This window comes from Dreissena polymorpha, chromosome 7 (genome assembly GCF_020536995.1).
Source record: "Dreissena polymorpha isolate Duluth1 chromosome 7, UMN_Dpol_1.0, whole genome shotgun sequence".
NCBI lineage: Eukaryota > Metazoa > Mollusca > Bivalvia > Myida > Dreissenidae > Dreissena > Dreissena polymorpha.
This window is the reverse complement of record NC_068361.1, coordinates 16,273,178-16,295,996: the sequence shown is the minus strand read 5'-3', so window position 1 is coordinate 16,295,996 and position 22,819 is coordinate 16,273,178. Positions and strand designations below refer to the sequence as shown.

Sequence of the window (22,819 nt, the reverse complement as noted above, 5' to 3'; positions counted from 1 at the left end):
CTACCACTACTACCACTTCTACTACTACTACCACTACCACCACTACTACTACTACTACTACTACTACTACTACTACTACTACTACTACTACTACTACTACTACGACTACTACTACTACTACTACTACTACTACTACTACTAATACTACTACTACTACTACTACTACTACTACTACTTCTACTACTACCACTACTACTTCTACTACTACCACTACCACTACCACCACTACTACTACTACTACTAGTGCATCCAATTCTACTACTTCCACTACTACTACTTTTTCGTCCGCTAAATTATGATAATAATAAAAAACAGAATTATAATAGTAAGAATAATAGTAAGAATAATAGTAATAATAATAATAATAATAATAATAATAACAATAATTACAACAACAGCAACAACAACAACAATAATAATGATAATAATAATAACAATAATTACAACAACAGCAACAACAACAACAATAATAATAATAATAATAATAATGATAATAATAATAATAATAATAATACCAGTTCTGTACTGAAAGTTTACATGGTGTTTAGATTAATCGTCTTGTTATTGAACACATACATATTATGGTGTTTTGATATTGTTTAGTTTCATAAACCCCCGAAATGGTCACAAACAATTTAACATGTATTTATGTATTTATGTGTAGATTTATGCTACAGAAATCGTTATAATGTTGCTTCCGACTTGGTTAACAACTTAGTTTCTGTATTTACTATCCGGCCGAACTATGACGTTTTATTTCAAATCCGAAATACTCATTGCATACTTCTACATGGTTTAAGACGGTATTTTTTAAACATTTTTACCTCATATTATAACATTGAATAAACTAAACAAAGCACCATCTAGCAATCATAAATACATAAATGAGCTAAGACCCATGTCAATACAAACATGCCGAAAACGAAATCTCCGTAATCTAAAATTAGATCCACGTGCGGGCCACCAGACGCGTCTCGCTGATCGCAGCGAGAGCGAGGCTGTGGAGGCGATAACGAGGCGGCTGGCCTACATCTGGCGTTCTTCCGCCAAATTTAGATGGTAGTCACCCCCCATATATGGGCACAGCTCTGGGAATCTGGGAAGATTTCTTGGAACTGAGCACGCGTTAGTTTATAAGCGGTGTACACACACATTCGTTCGTCAGTCTCTCTGCAAACTCGGAGCAAGCCGTACCGTATTTTTATTCCGTCGGAATAACTCACTTAACTTATCAACATGTGTGACGACGAAGTAGCCGCTCTGGTCGTGGACAATGGTTCCGGTATGTGCAAGGCCGGTTTCGCCGGCGACGACGCGCCGAGAGCCGTGTTCCCCTCCATCGTCGGCAGGCCCAGACATCAGGTATGTGGATTTTGTTGTTTATATATTCATAATTATTTAAATAACTTTGATTCTTTTTACCTTTGAACTCTTCATTCACAGTATCCTTACATTAATTATACCAGCATGCGTAGTCCTGGCAGGAACAATGCAAAGAAATGAACTAATTGTTGTGTTAATGGGATTTTACATCAGGATATTTCTCGCACCATTTATTCATAGTTAATGATAGTCGAAAACTCTTATTAAAATTTATTATCAGAAATGACTCGTTATGAAGTGTGACTATGGCGCGCCGATTTGTTCTTCTCGTTTTGTGAAAAGATACTGATTCTCTGTCAATTGTCATTGTAAGTATATTAATAACTATGAAATGCATTTTCTTAAATTAATTTTGAGCAAGTGTACATTTTTCATCGAGTTATATTTAGTATGACTACATTGATTTAAATTATTTGCCAATTACATGGTTTCATTTACTAATATTGAACAAGTAATACACGAGAAATACACTTTCAGTCTTTATGAAATGTCTTTATTCTTTAATGTTTAAACAAATACGGGTACCTTTTTATTATCATTATATTTTCAATGTTTTTGTTTAAAGCGAAGTCCCGTGTTTGACGCGGCTATTTTATTGATAAAAGATATAAGGATGAATGAAAAAATAATGATTCTTATATCAAGCCTATACATAAGTATTAAGTTCGTCGAATATTCTTTGTATTCAATATTATGCATATATATTATTATGAAGTTTCCCCAAAACTGGGTCAAAACGCCGGGTCCGCCATTTTCTTTCCCGTCTGCACAATCACGTGTTTCCGCCGCCATCTTGGAATGCCATATATGGCAATAGTACAATGCCAGCCGCGTGAGTCACGCGTACTGTGTAAGTTTTACATGCCAATAGGCGGGGCTTATCAGCAGCAGGCAAATTAGTGGGAATGTTCTCGAGAGATTAGAAATGCGCTGAACATTTGAATGAATAAACAGAAATATTTGGCTCAGTTTCAAGAACGGGATGTTTAGATCTGGCAGACGATTATTTCTGAAATGTGTAGTGCCCGGTAATTAATATGAGAACACTTGAGGTGCTGATAGGCGATAAATAGGCCTTCGTCTGAATGAATGCATACCAGCTAAACCAAGATGGCGGCCAAAAGTTTATGATAATAATGGCGATTACTCGCAAGCTAAAATAAATAGTAATACTGAAGACATAAATGATGAACTTAATAATAATAAATATGATTTAATGTATTTACATACATTTTAATTAGAATGAATTAACATTGCGCATTCATGACTTTAGTTTATACTATATTAATTAAATGGAATAACACTATTCAATAACAATGCCATGAATTGATTTGTATTAGCATAGGTCATGACGTAAAGACACTTAAATTATAAATATGAAAAAAAAAGACAATTTTCTTTAAGAGATACGTTTTAAATGAGATAAAATATAAGTATATCCGACAGCCGTGTATGAAAGACCCAAAAACAGTGTAAATTATGATATTGTTTTGAATTTATATTGAAAGTATTACGCAACTGAATAATAAAAGTGCACTTTTCTGACATGTAATACATTTAAGACTAACTCAAAAGACAACATCTTGGCTTTCGACCGAATTCGTAATAAAATGATGCAACAAATTAAGCAAATGATCATTTAATTTTAAGAAAGAAACACGTGTTAATTAACAACATCTAAAAACCTAAAACATAGTAACATTCTATGCAAGGTAATAAACAAAACATGATTTATGTGGGAATTGCATTTTTGAAGTTATTGGTGCTAGCCTGGCAAAATGATCCCAAATAACGTTCTCATTAATGGGCAAGTCCAGGTGGTATTACTAATTTTCCTAAAAGATGGCTAGGTTATTGGCGTATTTTTCGCATCCCTTTTTAACTCATTTATGCCTAGCGTCTAGAAAATAGGCATTGGCAAACAGCGAAGACCCAGATGAGACGCCGCATGATGCGGCGTCTTATCGGGGGCTACGCTGTTTGCATAAAGGAATTTCTATTTTAAAAAATCTAAATATAGAAATAAATATACCAGACATCCCTAATTTTGGAAATAAATTGATCCAATTTAGAAGGATGGGAGAGTCCACAAGGCATAAATGGGTTAAAATATCTCAGTTGCACTAGGGTCACTGGCAATGTATCAAACCATATGTCCGTCATTTCATCTACTTTTACACTCCTTATTACCGGTATCTTCTCTCCTCCCCAGGGTGTGATGGTCGGTATGGGACAGAAGGACAGCTACGTGGGAGATGAAGCCCAGAGCAAGAGAGGTATCCTCACCCTCAAGTACCCCATTGAGCACGGTATCGTCACCAACTGGGACGATATGGAGAAGATCTGGCACCACACCTTCTACAACGAGCTCCGTGTGGCCCCCGAGGAACACCCCGTCCTCCTGACCGAGGCCCCACTGAATCCCAAGGCCAACAGGTAATTATTTCCACGGGGTTTTGTTTCTTATATTGTTAATTTCTGGGTGAAATATAAAAAATTGAGCGTTCGCAATCAAAACTCCTATTTATTCGCTTTTGTTTACCAAAGCACATATAGAACACATATACTAATGACCCATAATGGCCTATAGGTATCCAAAACACCAATGCGTGATTGTTAAAAAGAGTATTTCAAACACCACGCCATTTTCTCGTAACACAGCAAACCCCACTATTTAACATGATTGTAATGCACGTTTCGATGAAATAAGCTGTCAAAGCGCTGAGGGTTTAAAAAGCCTATTCTTATTCTTCGCTTAATCATATTCTTTTCACCCATAACGATTATCAAAGGCCACATTCACGAGTTGTTATTTACCAAAGTGTATTACAATATTAATGACTTGGCTAATCATTAATGAATACAACCTTTGAGGGAATAATAGTTTCGACCACGTACGTGTTTTGGTCATTAAAACATGTTCGCAATATCGCCGTAATTTTAATTTTTTGGTTTCTTTGTGTCCCAGGGAAAAGATGACTCAGATCATGTTCGAGACCTTCAACGCCCCGGCCATGTACGTTGCCATCCAGGCCGTGCTCTCCCTGTACGCTTCCGGACGTACCACCGGTATCGTGCTCGACTCCGGAGACGGTGTCACCCACACTGTCCCCATCTACGAAGGTTACGCTCTTCCCCACGCCATCCTGCGTCTCGACTTGGCCGGCAGAGATCTTACTGACTACCTGATGAAGATCCTCACTGAGCGTGGTTACTCGTTCACAACCACCGCCGAGCGTGAAATCGTCCGTGACATCAAGGAGAAGCTCTGCTACGTCGCCCTGGACTTCGAGCAGGAAATGGCCACCGCCGCTTCCTCCTCCTCCCTCGAGAAGAGCTACGAGCTTCCCGACGGTCAGGTCATCACCATCGGTAACGAGCGTTTCCGTTGCCCAGAGTCTCTGTTCCAGCCTTCCTTCCTGGGTATGGAGTCTGCTGGTATCCATGAAACCACATACAACAGCATCATGAAGTGCGACGTCGACATCCGTAAGGATCTGTACGCCAACACCGTCCTGTCCGGAGGCACCACCATGTTCCCAGGTATTGCCGACAGGATGCAGAAGGAAATCACCGCCCTGGCTCCATCCACCATGAAGATCAAGATCATTGCTCCCCCTGAGAGGAAGTACTCCGTCTGGATTGGTGGCTCCATTCTGGCCTCCCTGTCCACCTTCCAGCAGATGTGGATCAGCAAGCAGGAATACGACGAGTCTGGACCCTCCATCGTCCACAGGAAATGCTTCTAAACTATTCACAGAACTAGACTGTTTAATCAATTTAACTTTTCACCATCTGGTACTTTGCAGACAAACGTCTTATTTAAACTTTCGCAACATTCTAATGTTACATTTTACTTTTGTAAAATTATTTATATGCGTATTTAATAATTTAACATTTTAATTGTTGGAGACACTTTGCTTTTTCTTTTTGCCCTTCTTTCGGACAACTGCTTTCCTGCTAAGTCATTTCAATTTACACAAAGTCGTGTTTTGAATACTACGAGGCTAACAAAAGCAAAGTGATTTTATGAGCATTCAGTTCCCTTGTCGTCCTAAGGGCGACCACTTGAACAGGGGCGCATTCAAACATGGTGAGAGTGCTTCGCCTATTGTTTTACATGTTCCAACATTGTGTGTGTTGTAACCCAGGGTCTCAACCTTATGGCGATCTTTTTATCTGCCTATGTTATACGTTGATGAGAATTTGTGAGAAATAGATCGATATCCGCGGAATAAATGTTTTAAATTTGTACATGTATTACTTATTATTAAATTATTATAACTTGTGTACTATTTTACCTGCACAGTCGGCAATTGCACCAGTTATACTAGTAGTTCGGACATGTCATAGGTCGCAAATATTTGCTTGACACATTTGCTTGATACATTAAAGGAGTAGTACTTTATAATATTTAATGATAATTGTTGCAAGACTTTACAAACATTTCACTTGAAATCATATTTAATGAAAATTGTTACAAGACTATACAAACATTCTACTTGATAAAGTTTTTTGCTCGATTTATTTCGCTATACCACAAAACTTGTCATTAAATGACGAATAATGATTGTTAACTGATGTCAAAACATATGCAAACAGGTAAAAGTATTCCATAATCGCATTTCGGAAAAAATGGCGACTATGTATGGTACATCTTTAAAAAATGTGAGGGTTAATGTGAACAACAAAATCGTAATCAGATCGCACAATATTCATGGCAAAGGACGTGGTCAATGGGCTTCTTAAAAATAGGAAATCAGTTAATTCCAACAATATAAGCGCAAACACTAAGCAAATAAAATATGTACATTAATAGCAAGATGGTCAAGCACACATTAAACAAATAAATTAATCCAAATTTTTTACTTAAAAATAATATAGCTTTAGTAAGGAGAAATAAGATGTTAAAGCCTGCATTAACTTTTTTGCATCATGATAGCTATAATAATATATGGGAATATTACAATCTTACAAGATTCAAATGAATACAAATTTAGTATTTTTCATTGCAGATTACAGTAATCGATGAAGACAAGTTATTAAAGCGAATACAATTTAAGAAATGTCTGCTTATAATGCCTAGATTTCGTTCTGACTACAAAAGGCAAACATGACAGCTATGCTAGACAGCCTAGACAAATATGCTTAAAACTGAGGTGAATAAATGGTGACACTCGAAAAAGTCTTGAAAAGACGAATCATTCCGAAAAGAAACATAACATCATCATACATAAAGTAAAATAATGATATGATGAAATGGCATTCGGACAGGACACATATACTTCGATAGGTTGAACCTGTTCTGGATACCTGCATGGGCCGTGCTCTGTGAAAATGGGGTTTAATGTATGTGCTTAAAGTGTCGCCCCGCACAGGCTAATCAAGGACGACAATCTCCACCTTAATTGAATATTTGCTAAGAAGAGACTCTCTGTAAATGAAAACTATCATAACAGCGGGGAAAGAGTCGTCTCTGATTAGCCTGTGCGGACTACACATGCTCATCTTGGACGACACTTTACGCACATACATTAAAAAAACCTTTTCACAGAGCACTGCATAAATGATTATGGGTGGATATCTGAAAATATCATCTTAACTTTCTCTACAATCGGAAAGAGTGTACTACCATATATAGCCCGTCTTTTAGTAACAAGTATGGTTATATTACACTGGCGCTAGTAACTGTAAAGGTTTAACTCAACTCCGGCTACTTGTAATTATTATACATGTATATTCATCGGTTAATGAATAAATAATTAAACTATCGGGACCCAAGCATTATTTAAGCATTATAACAAGTTTCAACATATAATTTTTATATTAAAGTACACTATATTTTTCGGATTTCGGTAAAATCCGATTAATGTTTTATTTCGAACTATTGAAATACCCGATGCATTAGCATATTTCTGGTAACATTTCTGTCCAATTGTAAAATACATGGTAACGGGTTTTAAGGCAGAAGTTTTCTTCTGGTGTCATGATAGCTGGGTTGTCTATTCCTGTCTTTTTATTGTTCCTGTGTCCTTCCTTCATGTATTCCCTACATGGTTAAATACTATTAGATTTTACTTGCTATTTTGCAAATGCCAACTTGTGTTTTTGAAAATTGACTGTCACGTGTAACACAAAATCACAATGTTGTAATTCATGTTGTGATTTCTTTATAACTTTAAAGTTTCTTTCATATACTTTTTATTTTCAAAAATGATCAATCGAATTTATTAGTAGATATTGATTGTCTTTCATTAATTTGCGATTAATGCGAAAATATTGAACTGACCATACAAATGCTGCTTCAAAGATGGTGCCGATATCGTTGCAAAGAAAATGTTTACCAGTGTGATGCATAACGAAATGTGTGTTTACCAAACCCCCACTTTTACTTAATGTTGAGTAATTTTAAGGGACCTTTTCACGTTTTGGTAAATTGACAAAATTGAAGAAAAAATTCCGATTCGCAAATTTTCGTTGCATTTATGGTATTTAACAGTAATACTGAACATTTACCATGCTCTAAAATATCCATTATTTGCATCTTTTGATGATTTAAAAACCTGAAAATTATAAAGCGTTGCAACGCGAAACGATTGAATAATTTGGAGAGTTCTTTTGTTATCATTATATTTTGTGACATAAAGTAAAATAATGATATGATGAAATGACATTCAGACATGACACATATACTTCGATAGGTTGAATGTGTTCTGGATATCTGCATAAATAATTACTGGTATGGGTGGATATCTAAAAATACCATCTGAATTCTCTTCACTATTCGCAAGTGTGTACTACCATATTGCTTATAAAATCATACAGGATACAATGCATTGTAACAATACGAGGATTGCTTATTATAAATAATAAAATACATCATTTTCTCTACGAGCACGGGTTGCCGAATGGTCTAAGTGTTAGACGTTTACTCCAGGGGTCAGTGGTTCGAGCCCAGTTGAAGGTGCTTTTTTCTTTCTTTAATTTTATTCTTTTTTTTAACTGGATCTTTTTAGATCCTATGTTTACACTTATCAATATAAAGCATTTAATGACGAACTTCAAGACATGCCACAATCTGTGAAAAGGTCCCTTTAACGATTACGTATTTACAAACAACTGCACTTCATATCAATGCAAGTCAGAGAAATAAAAAAAATATTAACATGTGTTTTGGTTGAGGTCAAGTGGTAGTAAAACAAATTATTACGGTTACTTTTTGTGGTTTAAGTTAGATGATGACGTAATAATAATGGAACTGTTTATGCTGCTGCTAGTACTGATGAAGATTATGATAATAATAATTATTTGTTATATAATAACTATTATCCTTATTCGTTTTATCATTATCATTATAATAATAATAACAATAATAATAATAATAAAATAATAATAATAATAATAATAATAATAATAATAATAATAATAATAATAATAATAATGGTAATTATTCAAATCATAATTGTTCTGTGGGAAGTACATGTTTTGATGACGATGAAAGTAATGATGAAGATAAAAGTTATGATGAAGATGAAAGTGTTAATACAGATGAAATTAATAGTAAAGATGATCGTTATGATAAAATAAGAAAATGAAAGAAAGTAATGATAAAGATGAAAAATGGTTTTGCATGTTGTAACTGACTTCCAATCCAATTAATTAAGTCTTACTAGGAGTAAACAAAAATATCCGTAATCGGAGTTTCCTTTAAAAAAGCGTTTAAACAAACACATTAAGTTAGCTTTAAAGGGGCCTTTTCACAGATTTTGGCATTTTTTAACTTATTCATTAAATGCTTTATATCGATAAATGTAAACATTGGATCGTAAAAGCTCCAGTAAAAAATCAAGAATAAAATTTAAAAATTGCCCGGACCAGGTTTCGAACCAGTGACCCCTGGAGTCCTGCCAGAGTCCTGAAGTAAAAACGCTTTAGCCTACTGAGCTATTCCTCCGAATACACACATTAGACGTAATTTATACCTTATATAAGCAATCTTCGTAGTTTCACAAAATTTAACGACAAAAACAGAACTCTCCAAATTTTTCAATCGTTTCGCGTTGCAACGCTTTATAATTTTTAGATTTTAAAATCGTCAAAAGATGCATATAATGGCTATATTAGACCATGGTAAATGTTCAGTATTACTGTTTCCTCACAAATATCATAACTAAAACGAAAATTTGCGAATCTGAAACAACTTTTTTCAATTTTGTCAATTTACCAAAGCGTGAAAAGATCCCTTTAAAGGATCTTAAGGGCAGGAATTGGATTATAAGGATAATAAATAATGATAAAATAACTGTTTGTAATAAAATGGTATACTTCAATGTGTCGTCCCAGATAAGCCTGTGGAGTCCGCACAGGTTAATCAGGGACGACTCTTTCCGTCAAACTAAAGAAACGTCTTTTCCGACAGTACATAAAAATCGGAAAGTGTCGCCCATGATTAGCCTGTGCGGGCTTCACATGCTACTCTGGGACGACACTTTACGCATATGCATTAAGCCCCGTTTTCCCAGAGCAAGGTTCGTTTTCTCTTTACTTTGCATAGATACGGTTACACCGCGTGCTTACTATCGAGGATTCGCTCACGATTACATTGCAATCGCACATTCTCGGCCCTTTCCGTCAAACATCGGATAAGTACGATTCTTGATAATCTGCGAGGGGTACCGAATGGATTACAAAGGCTATGCTGAGAAGATGGTATAGAGGTGCATAGGAAACTCGGGTAGTTCTAATCTTTAACATGTGTCATTCTATAAGCATATTGCTAAGACATTTGTGCCTAACTCTGGAAAAAGAGGCAATCTGTCTAGATTTGTTTTTCGTTAAAGAGGCAATCTGTCTAGACTTGATTTTCGTTAAAAAGGCAATCTGTCTAGACTTGATTTTCGTTAAAGAGGCAATCTGTCTAGACTTGATTTTCGTTAAAGAGGCAATCTGTCTAGACTTGATTTTCGTTTACAAGAGACTTCAATTAGACGAAAAATTTCACTTAAAGCGTCGCCCCTGAATAGCATGTGCTTTGGACGAAACTTCCCGCACACGTATTAAAGGGATCTTTTCACTGATTATGGCATGTATTCAAGATTGTCATTAAATGCTGTAAATTGATATATGTAAACATTAGAACTAAATAGCTCCAATACAAATTGATATATGTAAACATTAGAACTAAATAGCTCCAATACAAAAGTAATAAAGAAAGAAAAAAAAAATCCTCAACTGAGCTCGAACCACTGACCCTTGGGGCAAAAATCATTAAAACCATTTGTCTATCCATGTTCACAGAGTCAGTTGTGTATTTTATACTTCATATCAGCAATCCTTGTACGTTTTCAAAATGTAACATAACAACAGAAGTTACAGAACTCGATAAATTATTCAATCGCTTCGCGTTTGTAACGCTTTATAATTTTCCGTTGTAAATATCTTTAAAAGATGCATAATATACTTAATATCAAAGCATGGTAAATGTTCAGTATTACTGTTTTCTGGCACATATAATTACTTCAACAAAAATTTGCGAATCTGAAACAATTTGTTTTTATATTTTTTTCAACTTAACAACACGTGAAAAGGTCCCTTTTCGTTAAGGATCCCAAACTTGTACCGGCACAAGAACATAAACATAAGATTCGTTTGGTATGGCCTATCATGTGTTCTCAGTTCAGAGGCAGCAGACAGGAATTCTGATTAGGCGCAGCGTGTAAGATGAAGAATGTCTGCGTACACATCGATCAAATATTATCTGACTAGTTTAGTAATTGTATTACATGGGCTCGCTATGAGAAAACGGGGCTTAATGCATGTGCGAAAGGTGTTGTTCCAGATTAGCATGTGCAGTCCACACAAGCGACGACACTTTCCGTCTAGACTGGATTTTCGCTAAGACTTTTTTTAACGAAAAAATGCCATGAAAATGTCGTCCCTCATAAGCACGTGGCGACTTCACAGGCTGATCTGGGAGGATACTTTACGCACATGCATTAAGTCCCGTTTTCTGAGAAAAATGGGCATAATGCAAGTGCGCAATGTGTCGCCCCAGATTAGCCCTTGCAGTCGGCACAGGCTCATCAGAGACGACACTTACCGCTCTTATGACATTTTTCGTTTAAATGAAGTATCTTCTTAGCAAAAATCCAATTTAGGCGGAAAGTGTCGTCCCTGATTAGCCTGTGCGGACTGCACCGGCTAATCTGGGACGACACTTTACGCACATGCATTATGCCCAGTTTTCTCAGAACGCGACTCAAACTTAAGTCCCGTATTCCCAGAGCGCGGCTCATACTTTTTTCGTCCTTGAAACCAAAGTGTGTTCCAGCATGAGAACGATAAACATAAGATGTATTTGGTGTTCTTAGTTCAGCGGCAGCAGACGAGCAGTTCTCAATTGGCACAGCGTGTGAGATGAAGAATGACTGCGTATAACGTAAAATTATTTACATTCCTTAGCATGACATATCGTGGTTTTTTTTTTAAAGTTCTTTTTCGCGGACATGTATATCGTTTTTTTTTTATTTTGGACAAAACAGAAATTTGCGTCGGTCATATTCCGATGGGTTGGTGTTAAATACGTGGATTGGTCAATCCACGAACTAATGGACACTAATTTGGATTGGGAAAATTTGCGGCGTTTTAACTAAAATTGGGAAATCAGTGTTGTTGTTGTTTTGCTAAAAATGATTTACAATTAAGAATACAAATATTGTATTTACTAAGGTTGAACTTTTATGGGTGGGAGATGAAAAAAATATTGAGTTCTAAAAAAAATATTTTTTGTGTGGAAAACTTCAATTGGGAATTTTTAGCTCCCATTTGGGGAAAAGAAATATTTTTATTCATTGGGAATGGGGCCGATTTCGAATGAAAACACACACTGCATTGCCCTCGAATAATAATTATATAAGAATATCGATCAAATATCATTATAAGTACGTGTATTATATCCCTTATGGGTATAACGACGTAAATCTATGATGCGAGCAAATGAGCGACAGAACAACATTTTCGGACAAAAATACACTGCTTATTTTAAGTCTATGGATACCAACATCTGTATTCGATTATTGGCATTTCATTGAAACGCATATTCGAATATTCACGTGTATTGGTGTAAACATCACTGAAGTGTGTTTCCTGTACTGAAATACCTTGTTTATAAAAAGTATACGGATTGCAGCAAATACCGAAATATTTATACATATCTTTGTATTTTCATTCAAGTTAATACTCGAAAATTCTCCGGGACTGGTATTAATTACTTTGAACTGGGCGGTAAAACAATAATCCAACGCTTACACATATCACCAACTTTGGTATTCGAATAATCGCGTTTTCATTCAACTGAATATTAAAATATCTGCAAATATTTGCATTCAGCGGGTGTAATTAGTTCGAAATGTGTTGCCTATGAGAGTATCTTCCTTTCAAATTTAAGAAGCAATGTCACTCAAATGAACTTCTAACGCAACACACACATTTACAATAATTTCTCGAATTCATATCTAATGGCACACTTAACTCATTTTGAACCCATAACATCATTTGAATGCCCATTGAAAGTTCAACCATTCCCGAAGACAGGTCAATTTAAGTTCCAGAAGGCTACAAAGGGAAGAAGGTCGTGTCTATACACCTATGTATATCTCGTAGAAAACATTATTATCTTTTTGCATGGGGAATATTAACCCGTTATAAACCAGGCATGCCGATGTAATATGGCAAGACAGATGGCGAATAGAGTTGGGCGGGCTAATTACATCCTCCTTTACCTTTAGCTTTCTCTTTAACAAACTATCGTACAGAAGTCTGCAATTATACTCGATTGGATGTAGTTAACCCATTTATGCCTAGCGTCTAGAAAAAATGCCTTGGCATGATGCGGCGTCTCATCTGGGTCTGTGCTGTTTGCTTAAAGAAATTTCTGTAAAAAATATTCTAAATATAGAAAAAATAAACTAGACATCTCTAATTTTGGAAATAAATTGATCCAATTTAGAAGTATGGGAGAGTCCACTAGGCATAAAAGGGTTAACAATATACCGGTACCATGATTTCATTATAATCAAGATTTGCTTATAACAAGTCTATGATTTGGATACTAGGTTAACGTTCGCGTTCATTTGGTTCTGCCCGTAAAAATACTGTTCTCTTATCACTAAGTTCTAGCATTTCATTTCCGGTAAACATCACAGCCACTTGATCAGATCTTCGCCACGCTTAGTGATAATTGTCAACTACCACTGATTATGTACAATAATTGTTTTCATGATCCCTTTAAGTTTACAATTTTAACAGTAATGTTATCAAATTATCACTGATCTATATCTTTAGTCAGTATTATTATAATACATGTTGTATGTCTTTTTTCCCCAAAAAGAAAACAATAGAGAGGCATATGTATCAAAGAAGACAAGCTCAATCATCTGGTTTCGCACAAAAGCTTTTTAAAATCAAATTGTATAACATACATGTGTTTAGCGATGGTGTCATTAACCATAGGTGGCTAACACATGTGTCATTTTACAAAATGAATAATTCTGCAGAGTAGTGTCTTGTTAACGATTTCGTATAGTAATTTCTTGGAAAAAAATTAAGTCAAAAATACGTAACTTTACCTATAGCTATATATATATTTGAAACATCTTGAAATAAAAAATGGCCGCTGATGAAGACCGTGAGGTCGAAAGCTTCGGCATAAAATAAATACAGCGTTATTGTTTATATATATATAAATATATATATATATATATATATATATATATATATATATATATATATATATATATATATATATATATATATATATATATATATATATATATATATATTTATAAGATCGTATGTTATGGCAATTTACGAAACAACACAATGATAGCCAGCAATAGCATATGACCATAATGGAGGTTATACTATAAATACGTTCGATGATATAAAATGTCAGATATTTTTCACTCAAAATTATAAGTAAATAAATTTACAAATACCTGTAATTAAACTTCAATTTTAATCACCTGCAGACGGTGATTATTTTCAGTTGTAAGTGAAAATTAATCAGTTTTGTCATCCAATATAAAAGATGAATTCATTTGCGACACCTTAACATATTAAAATGAACTTTTTATAGGGTTTTGTTATATCGTCGATCCAATGGACATCTCTTGAACGTTCGACCCTTCATGAAAAATAATTTACACTTGCAAACCAATTGATAACCAGTATTACAGTTCTAGCATCTAGAATTATACGTTTCAATAATTTAATTTATTTATCTCCTTAAAAATGCTCATTTATAACTTTTTTATTGTGTTAAAATATTGAAATTGTCGGTGTTTAATATTGAGACCACCTTACAACTCATGCTAATAACTAGCTCGTATTCAAAAAATAAAATAAATTTATTGATATTCCAACATGGTACTAAATATTTTACTGTTATATAATTATTGATAAGTTTTATAAGTTTTAATTTTTATAAAGGAATTTCGTATCGATTTATTGGCAAAACACATGCGTGTATGCATATATTATTTTTATAATTACTGTAACCAGTGCTTTTTACATGTCGAGGAAAATACCGATTGTCAACTATAACAATTCAATGGTCTATATGCTTCCGCAAAAGTCCAAAAAATCTGTTTAACGTAAACGCCGCAAGTGATATGAAGTTTGTTTAAGCTTTAATCACAAAGAAATAAAGAATAGGAAAGTGAAAACGATTGTACATGCTTAAACGCTCTAAATGGTAGCTAATAGCTATACATGCTGAACAATAACATCTAAGGTCAATATGTACATTCTTGTTCAAATGGACTATTAAATCAGCACGTGCTGTATGCGTTCATTAACCCTTTGCATGCTGGGAAATTTGTCGTCTGCTAAAATGTCGTCTGCTGAATTTGTAAAATAAGCTTTTCTTTGATTTTTTTTTCAAAGAATACTATCAGAATAGCAAACAGTTTGGATCCTGATGAGACGCCACGTTCTGTGGCGTCTCATCTGGATCCAAACTGTTTGCAAAGGCCTTCACAATCCGGTTCCAGCACTGAAAGAGATAAGAATAGAAAAAAAACATCGACATATGACGATATGAGTTTCTTGTATACGTGTATGTTATCTTGACATCAGTAAAGATTGTCAAATGAAATTAACGACCCCGTAAACCCCTCGTATTAGAAAGTAAAATAATTATGGAAAAATCACAGATCCGTGTTCCGTACGATATCGTACTGCCTGTGTTAGAACTGATAAATAAAAAAATCATAAATCGATATCAAGTACGAAACCGTCTTATCTGTTTTAGAACTGTTGCAACACTAAAAAAGGCCAAACTTCTTTTGATAAGAACGGCCACCCAAGGAGATAAGGTGCGTTAATAAACAGTTAATTATTTCATGCAATTGTTGCATTTTTTTGTAAACTCGCTTAATATTCTAAAACATTCTATTTACAATCTTTAAAATAGGATACCTACAACAAAACAAAAACAAAAAATATCAGAAAAAAACTAGAAAGTAACTGTTCATTGGTCAACACATTAAGTAGGTCGTTTTTTAGACCTTAACCAAAAGTTTGGTGTTTAACGCCTAAGCACTATTGTCGGTATTTGATATAACTTCAGTTGTGCGTTAAAATTAATGTATCAACCAATGTAAAATAAAATTTATATCACATTCAAATATACTTGTTATGTGCTTTACTTTTTTTATAAGGCTTTGTTAAATGGTTGATATAAGTCACCTCTTCCACTTTCGATCTATCATGAAAAAGAACTCACATTAGCACAGCCGGTACATAGATACTTCAAATTTTATTTTCAGTACGTAAATTTCAAGAGTCATATTTTTTTCCTTTCTAGGTGATTTATTTTTTAATACCTGGTACGATATATAATACGGCTAGCCTACTTTTTTTTAAATTCGTTACAACAGTGGAATGGTCGACGTATTTTCTAGGGACCACCTTAGGTATGATGCTAATTACTTACTCTCATTTTTATAAAAATACACGTATTAATAATGAGTCGTGTTCTGAGAAAACTGGCCATAATGCATGTGCGTAAAGTGTCGTCCCAGAGTAGCCAGATTAGGCTTATCAGGTACGACACTTTCCGCCTAAACTAGATTTTTGCTAAAAAGAGACTTTCTTTAAACAGAAAATATCATAAAAACGGGAAGTGTCGTCTGTGATAAGCCTGTGTGAACTGCACAGGCTAATCTAGAATTACACTTTATGAACATGCATTAAGTCCTGTTTTCTCAGAACGCGCCTCATATACATGTATATACAATATTGTTACTAAATATGATAGTACAATGCATGTATTTTAATGTTTATTTCGAAATGATGTATTGCCTTAACACATCCTGGTATGCAAAGCGTTACATTGCTGTAATCAGTGCGTTTGCCAAGAAGTCAGCGCGTATGCGCGGAAAATCCCGAGTGTAAATAATTACAGCCAACACGACATCTTTGTTACGGAGGTTTTCGGCGATAGCCGATGTATTAAGATCAATCTTACGGAGGATTCCGGAGAAAGTCGATGTATCACGATTGACATTTTCCGTTACTCATCCAGTGGAATGTGTAATGTTTGTTTCCTTGGGGAAATGTTAGAAACACGGTATATTAGGAAAAGTCTGGGTAAATTCATAATGCAGGCGCGGACGGACCTGATAAGCTTCGAAATACACGCAAAGCCTCTTTTATGTAGTGGAAATGATCTAAAATTGCCTATACAAGGAGCCCTACAGGATACACTGAAATAGTTATTATTGTCATTTAAATCCATATTACGTAGGATAATAAAAAGCATTTTATTCGAAGCAACAACTTTTCGTATTGAATTTGAATATTATTGGTAATTTTATTTTGATTATTATAAGGCATTAACCGTTTGTTTTGAAAGTTTATTTTTATTATATAATTATATTGTGTATTTATATATCATAGAAATGGAAATATATGTACACTGGAAAGCCCATAGTATGATGTAAGATCCTTCGAATCGACACGCGTACTTCATTGTAGGTTCATTAGCATTTGCACATTTCGTTGCCACGATGTGTGTTTGTGTTTTACTCAGATAAAATCTGCCCATCTTTCCGTGCGTTAGTCGGTCTGTCAGAGCACCTGGTTTTGATCCGCACATAGGGTAGATCATTCGGTACCCCTCGCTGATTATCAATAAGTACTTATCCGATGTTTGACGGAAAGGGCCGAGAATGTGCGATTGAAGGTAGATAGAACGAATCCCATATATTGGCAATGCTCGAGGAATGTGTAGCAAGCTTTCTAGGAACTGAGCGCGCTATCGGATATAAATATCTTCGAAGCGAAAGCCGTGCGTTCGTCAGTCTCTGTTTAACCTCGGAGGTATCCACACCAGCCGTGTTTAGTTTTGTATCGTTCGGATAAAACACTTAACTTATCAACATGTGTGACGACGAGGTTGCAGCTCTGGTTGTGGACAATGGTTCCGGTATGTGCAAGGCCGGTTTCGCCGGCGACGACGCGCCTAGAGCCGTCTTCCCCTCCATCGTCGGCAGGCCCAGACATCAGGTATGTGGATGTTATTCCTTGTGCTATTTTTGTGTGCCATGTTGCATCACTGTACCCTTGAAATTTCAGATGCTCACTAAGTCATTAACTTTCCAAGAAGAGTGCTTTCAGTAACACAATTTTTAACAATAATGCATATTTCTTTTAAAACGTGCGTGCTAGTCCTTAACGTTTTTTCTTCAATTCAAGAGGTCTTGCGTTTGACCGGTTGTGACTGAATTTGAGACACAGAGTGTTTTAAACGCGGTATCTTGAAAGTTGCGTATTATGTCACTGTGATAGTTATTTAAAGTGGATCAACTCTAGAACGGCTAACACGGATTATATTTGAGATTACATATATTCTACAGAGCTATTAAAAACGAATCGTTGTAATATTGATAAGGCATAAAAAAACACACGAGAATTTGATAAAGCAATAGCAGACTCGTCGTGAAGGTAGTTCGCGACGCAAATACATTCAATTTTTATAAGCCATAGAGACGAACGAGTGTTAATTCCGAATAATTTATAAATATAGGTAAACACAGTTACCCCATTTTCATTTAGTTTATAAGTATCCACCTATATTTAAATATCAAATCTGGCAAATATAACGATTTTCATCTATCAAATTTTAGAGTCGTAATGCCAAATTTGATCAGGGTCTACCTGGTATAGTATTATATCAAGTACATACTCAAGTTTCCGACTAGCCTTCCGGTATTTGAGTCGCGTTGGTCCTAATGCATTTGCGTAAAGTGTCGTCCCAGATTAGCCTGTGCAGTCCGCACAGGTTTTTAACCCATTTATGCCCAGTGGACTCTCCCATCCTTCTAAATTGGATCAATTTATTTCCAAAATTAGGGGTATCTGGCATACTTTTTTTCTATATTTAGAATATTTCTTACAGAAATTCCTTTAAGCAAATAGCGCAGACCCAGATGAGACGCCGCATAATGCGGCGTCTCATCTGGGTCTACGCTGTTTGCAATGTCCTTTTTTCAGGACGCTAGGCATAAATGGGCTAAACGAAAAATGTCATAAAAGCGGAAAGTGTCGTCCCTGATTAGCCTGTGCGGACTGCACAGGCTAATATGGGAAGACACTTTACGCACATGCATTATGCCCAGTTTTCTTAGAACACAGCCCATTTTATCACATTCCTGTCTCATTAGCGGTAAATATAATCAATGTCTACAAAGATAACCAGTATTAAACGGACTTGTTCACAGATATTCCTATGTTCGAAAAATGTCATTAGGTATGTTTACTATAAAATCTAAAATGTTTTGAATAGTCCTTTACTAATTTTAATATCAAGTAAAAAAGTTGGACAAAAGATAGTGCCTTTCCTGTGACTCGAACCAAAAAATAATCGGTTACAACTGGGCCATGCAATCATAAGTATTTATAAGCGAAATATAAACGCTATGTTAGTACTCATTTCACGTATTATCCAAATTATCGAGGATAAGAATTATAATCACTTGATTATTTGACCTATTTTCAAGTGATAATAATCCATTAATGAACCAATATTTATAACATTGTTATACTGATGAGTGCTATTACGTTTGTTTAAACATTATGTTAACATTTTGTTTTTGAATTATTTACCATGATTTTGAAAATCGTCATTATACCATACTTTGAAAGAGTGCATTCAAACCCTGTAACCTTGACGTTAATTCGTCTTATCCGCCCACCACATGTAGTCCTATAGGCATTATTTTCTCTTCCCGTCTACTGATCACTTAACATTTTCTTTGTTTCATTGGGGAAAAATAATTCGGCCATATTCTGATTATTCGAAGAACAAAACAATAACCATTCTTAGTAAAGAACACTTTCGATAAACTCATTATTGAGACCATTAATATTCAGATTAACGCTCATTTTCGATAATTTTATTAAAACATGTGGTCCGAATGCTCAGATGTTATGACAAACATTCTTAAAATCTTATATGACATGTCCGGAAGCTATAAATCGTTATTCTTACCTCTTCCCCAGGGTGTGATGGTCGGTATGGGTCAGAAGGACAGCTACGTGGGAGATGAAGCCCAGAGCAAGAGAGGTATCCTCACCCTGAAGTACCCCATTGAGCACGGTATTGTCACCAACTGGGACGATATGGAGAAGATCTGGCACCACACCTTCTACAACGAGCTCCGTGTGGCCCCCGAGGAACACCCCGTCCTCCTGACCGAGGCCCCACTGAACCCCAAGGCCAACAGGTAATTATCGTTCCCATTCCCGTCACTTCATTCGAAAATCAAAGCTCTGAGAGAGGCAATTTGCGTTTTGCGCGTTGATCAAAGCAACGGCAGAATTCGGAAAGTATGACTGAGTTACCTCTAAACCAAAGACTACAACGTTAATTACTTCAAATATAAAATCAAATTCATTTAATATTGAATTGTTTATATAGTCATCAAAATAAAGACGAATAAACTAATTGAATTCGGCAACTCGTAAAATATATAAAAGAAATGAATGTCTCAACATTTTGCCGAGGTTCAAAAAATGAAATGTTGTTTTTAATACGCCAACATTCTGATATTTAGATTCACATTTTTTTTTATTTAAAAGTTAAAATTATATTAATCAAAGCGCTGACATGCTTAAATCAGTAACGAATATTATGTTGACGTTCCTTTTAAAATCATTTTTACGTGTTTTTTTAAGATTTGTAGAACGGTACGATGAACTGCATTTTGTATATTTAAGGGAAAAGATGACACAGATCATGTTCGAGACCTTCAACGCACCGGCCATGTACGTTGCCATCCAGGCCGTGCTCTCCCTGTACGCTTCCGGACGTACCACCGGTATCGTGCTCGACTCCGGAGACGGTGTCACCCACACTGTCCCCATCTACGAAGGTTACGCTCTTCCCCACGCCATCCTGCGTCTCGACTTGGCCGGCAGAGATCTTACTGACTACCTGATGAAGATCCTCACTGAGCGTGGTTACTCGTTCACAACCACCGCCGAGCGTGAAATTGTCCGTGACATCAAGGAGAAGCTCTGCTACGTCGCCCTGGACTTCGAGCAGGAAATGGCCACCGCCGCTTCCTCCTCCTCCCTCGAGAAGAGCTACGAGCTTCCCGACGGTCAGGTCATCACCATCGGTAACGAGCGTTTCCGTTGCCCTGAATCAATGTTCCAGCCTTCCTTCCTGGGTATGGAGTCTGCTGGTATTCATGAAACCACATACAACAGCATCATGAAGTGCGACGTCGACATCCGTAAGGATCTGTACGCCAACACCGTCCTGTCCGGAGGCACCACCATGTTCCCAGGTATTGCAGACAGGATGCAGAAGGAAATCACCGCCCTGGCTCCATCCACCATGAAGATCAAGATCATTGCTCCCCCTGAGAGGAAATACTCCGTCTGGATTGGTGGCTCCATTCTGGCCTCCCTGTCCACCTTCCAGCAGATGTGGATCAGCAAGCAGGAATACGACGAGTCTGGACCCTCCATTGTGCACAGGAAATGCTTCTAAACTATTCATAGAACTAGACACTTTAATCAATTTAACTTTTTACAATGTGACACTTTGCAGACAAACTTATTTAAACTTTTGCAACATTCTAATGTTACATTTTACATAACTTGTGATATTATTTATATTACTATAATATAATTTATTAATTTTAATTGACACAGCTCCTGTGAAGAAATAAATATTATTGCAAAAACGCCACGTTATAAGACTTTTACTCTATTTAACATTGCTTTCCAGTAAAGTTAAGGGAATTTAATGAAATCGTATTTTAAAAACAATGAAACTAAACGACCAATTAGGTATTGTGCAGTATTAAGGTTAAAGCGCACTCAAATTTTCACTTCGTTTAACGCGAGACTTTAATTTTATAATTATAACACATGTTAAATGCCAGCAAAGTAAAGCATTTTGTGTTTATGATAAACGATGATTACGCTTCGTGAAACTTTGATTGATATCCTAGGGATACGAAATGTTACTCAAAATGTTTATTTTACTCATTGACAAGAGACTGTTATGGATAGTGGAAATAAAGTTGATTTCTTATCGATCAAATCAAAGCTTCAAATTCATACTTGTTCCGAACACAATGCATTACATTTTATGTCATGTTGTGTTTACATTTAAAAACTAAAAACGGATGTGTTCAATTTGGTCAGTAAAATGGTTTTAAAGGAAAGAAGTTTGAAAAAATGCTAATTTAATACCACAGCAAACTGAGAAGCGCTTTACTTTTAATAATTTATCTAAGTCAGTCTTCACCGACCTGTTGGTTTTAATATATACACTGCATTTTCATGCGTTCTGGTGCATGAGTACCATGCCTTTTATTTTCATATAATATGCTATGCGACATGCAATCTTTACGTGGAACTAAAATAAAACATCGTTGACCAGTTTCTCATAAACAAAGCACTAACGACTGTACAAGTTTACCTCATGATACAGCAGATCCAGGTGTCCATTTATTTATCCACACAGACCGATCTTCTCGATTTGTTTTCGAGATCGCATAGGCCGCTCAGAAATTCGCAGAACATATCTTGAACTTGTGATTTCGCGTACAATACAAAATATCCAATAGCCATTGCTACGTGAATTTACGTCCACTCTAAGTTCACACATACCTGGTGGTTTATTTAATCGTGTGTTTTATTACCAAAACTGAAATTTACACAAGATTAAAGTATTTGTAAAATGCTATGTAACGATGCCAATCATGTTTTATAATACACAACATCCAGTTATTTATAGCATTTTTTAAATATCCACTTTTGACCAACATTCCGCTCTATAATACCTTAATGGTGGCCAGTATTGACATTTTGGTTGATTTAAAATCGTAACGCGTTGCAGGAAGTGCATGTCTAT

General features: G+C 35.7%; 2 protein-coding genes across 2 annotated transcripts; both read left to right on the top strand.

Moving 5' to 3' along the window:
* The first annotated feature begins 1,146 nt into the window (after positions 1-1,146).
* LOC127838572 (actin, adductor muscle-like) lies at positions 1,147-21,642 on the top strand. The gene is made up of 4 exons (XM_052366393.1): positions 1,147-1,362; positions 3,596-3,819; positions 4,352-4,869; positions 20,706-21,642. The coding sequence occupies exons 1-4, from the start codon at positions 1,237-1,239 to the stop codon at positions 21,443-21,445; spliced, it is 1,608 nt and encodes a 535-aa protein (XP_052222353.1). The 5' UTR covers positions 1,147-1,236; the 3' UTR covers positions 21,446-21,642.
* LOC127838571 (uncharacterized) lies at positions 17,716-20,175 on the top strand. Its single transcript, XM_052366392.1, has 2 exons — positions 17,716-17,952; positions 19,948-20,175. The coding sequence occupies exons 1-2, from the start codon at positions 17,827-17,829 to the stop codon at positions 20,173-20,175; spliced, it is 354 nt and encodes a 117-aa protein (XP_052222352.1). The 5' UTR covers positions 17,716-17,826.
* Positions 21,643-22,819: the final 1,177 nt, after the last annotated feature.

Coding starts and splice junctions, on each gene's coding strand:
- LOC127838572 (XM_052366393.1), top strand. CDS start 1,237: ATGTGTGACGACGAAGTAGCCGCTCTGGTCGTGGACAATGGTTCCGGT. Junction 1,363..3,595: donor TCGGCAGGCCCAGACATCAG/GTATGTGGATTT, acceptor TCTCCTCCCCAG/GGTGTGATGGTCGGTATGGG. Junction 4,870..20,705: donor CATGAAGTGCGACGTCGACA/TCCGTAAGGATC, acceptor CCTTCAACGCAC/CGGCCATGTACGTTGCCATC.
- LOC127838571 (XM_052366392.1), top strand. CDS start 17,827: ATGTGTGACGACGAGGTTGCAGCTCTGGTTGTGGACAATGGTTCCGGT. Junction 17,953..19,947: donor TCGGCAGGCCCAGACATCAG/GTATGTGGATGT, acceptor CCTCTTCCCCAG/GGTGTGATGGTCGGTATGGG.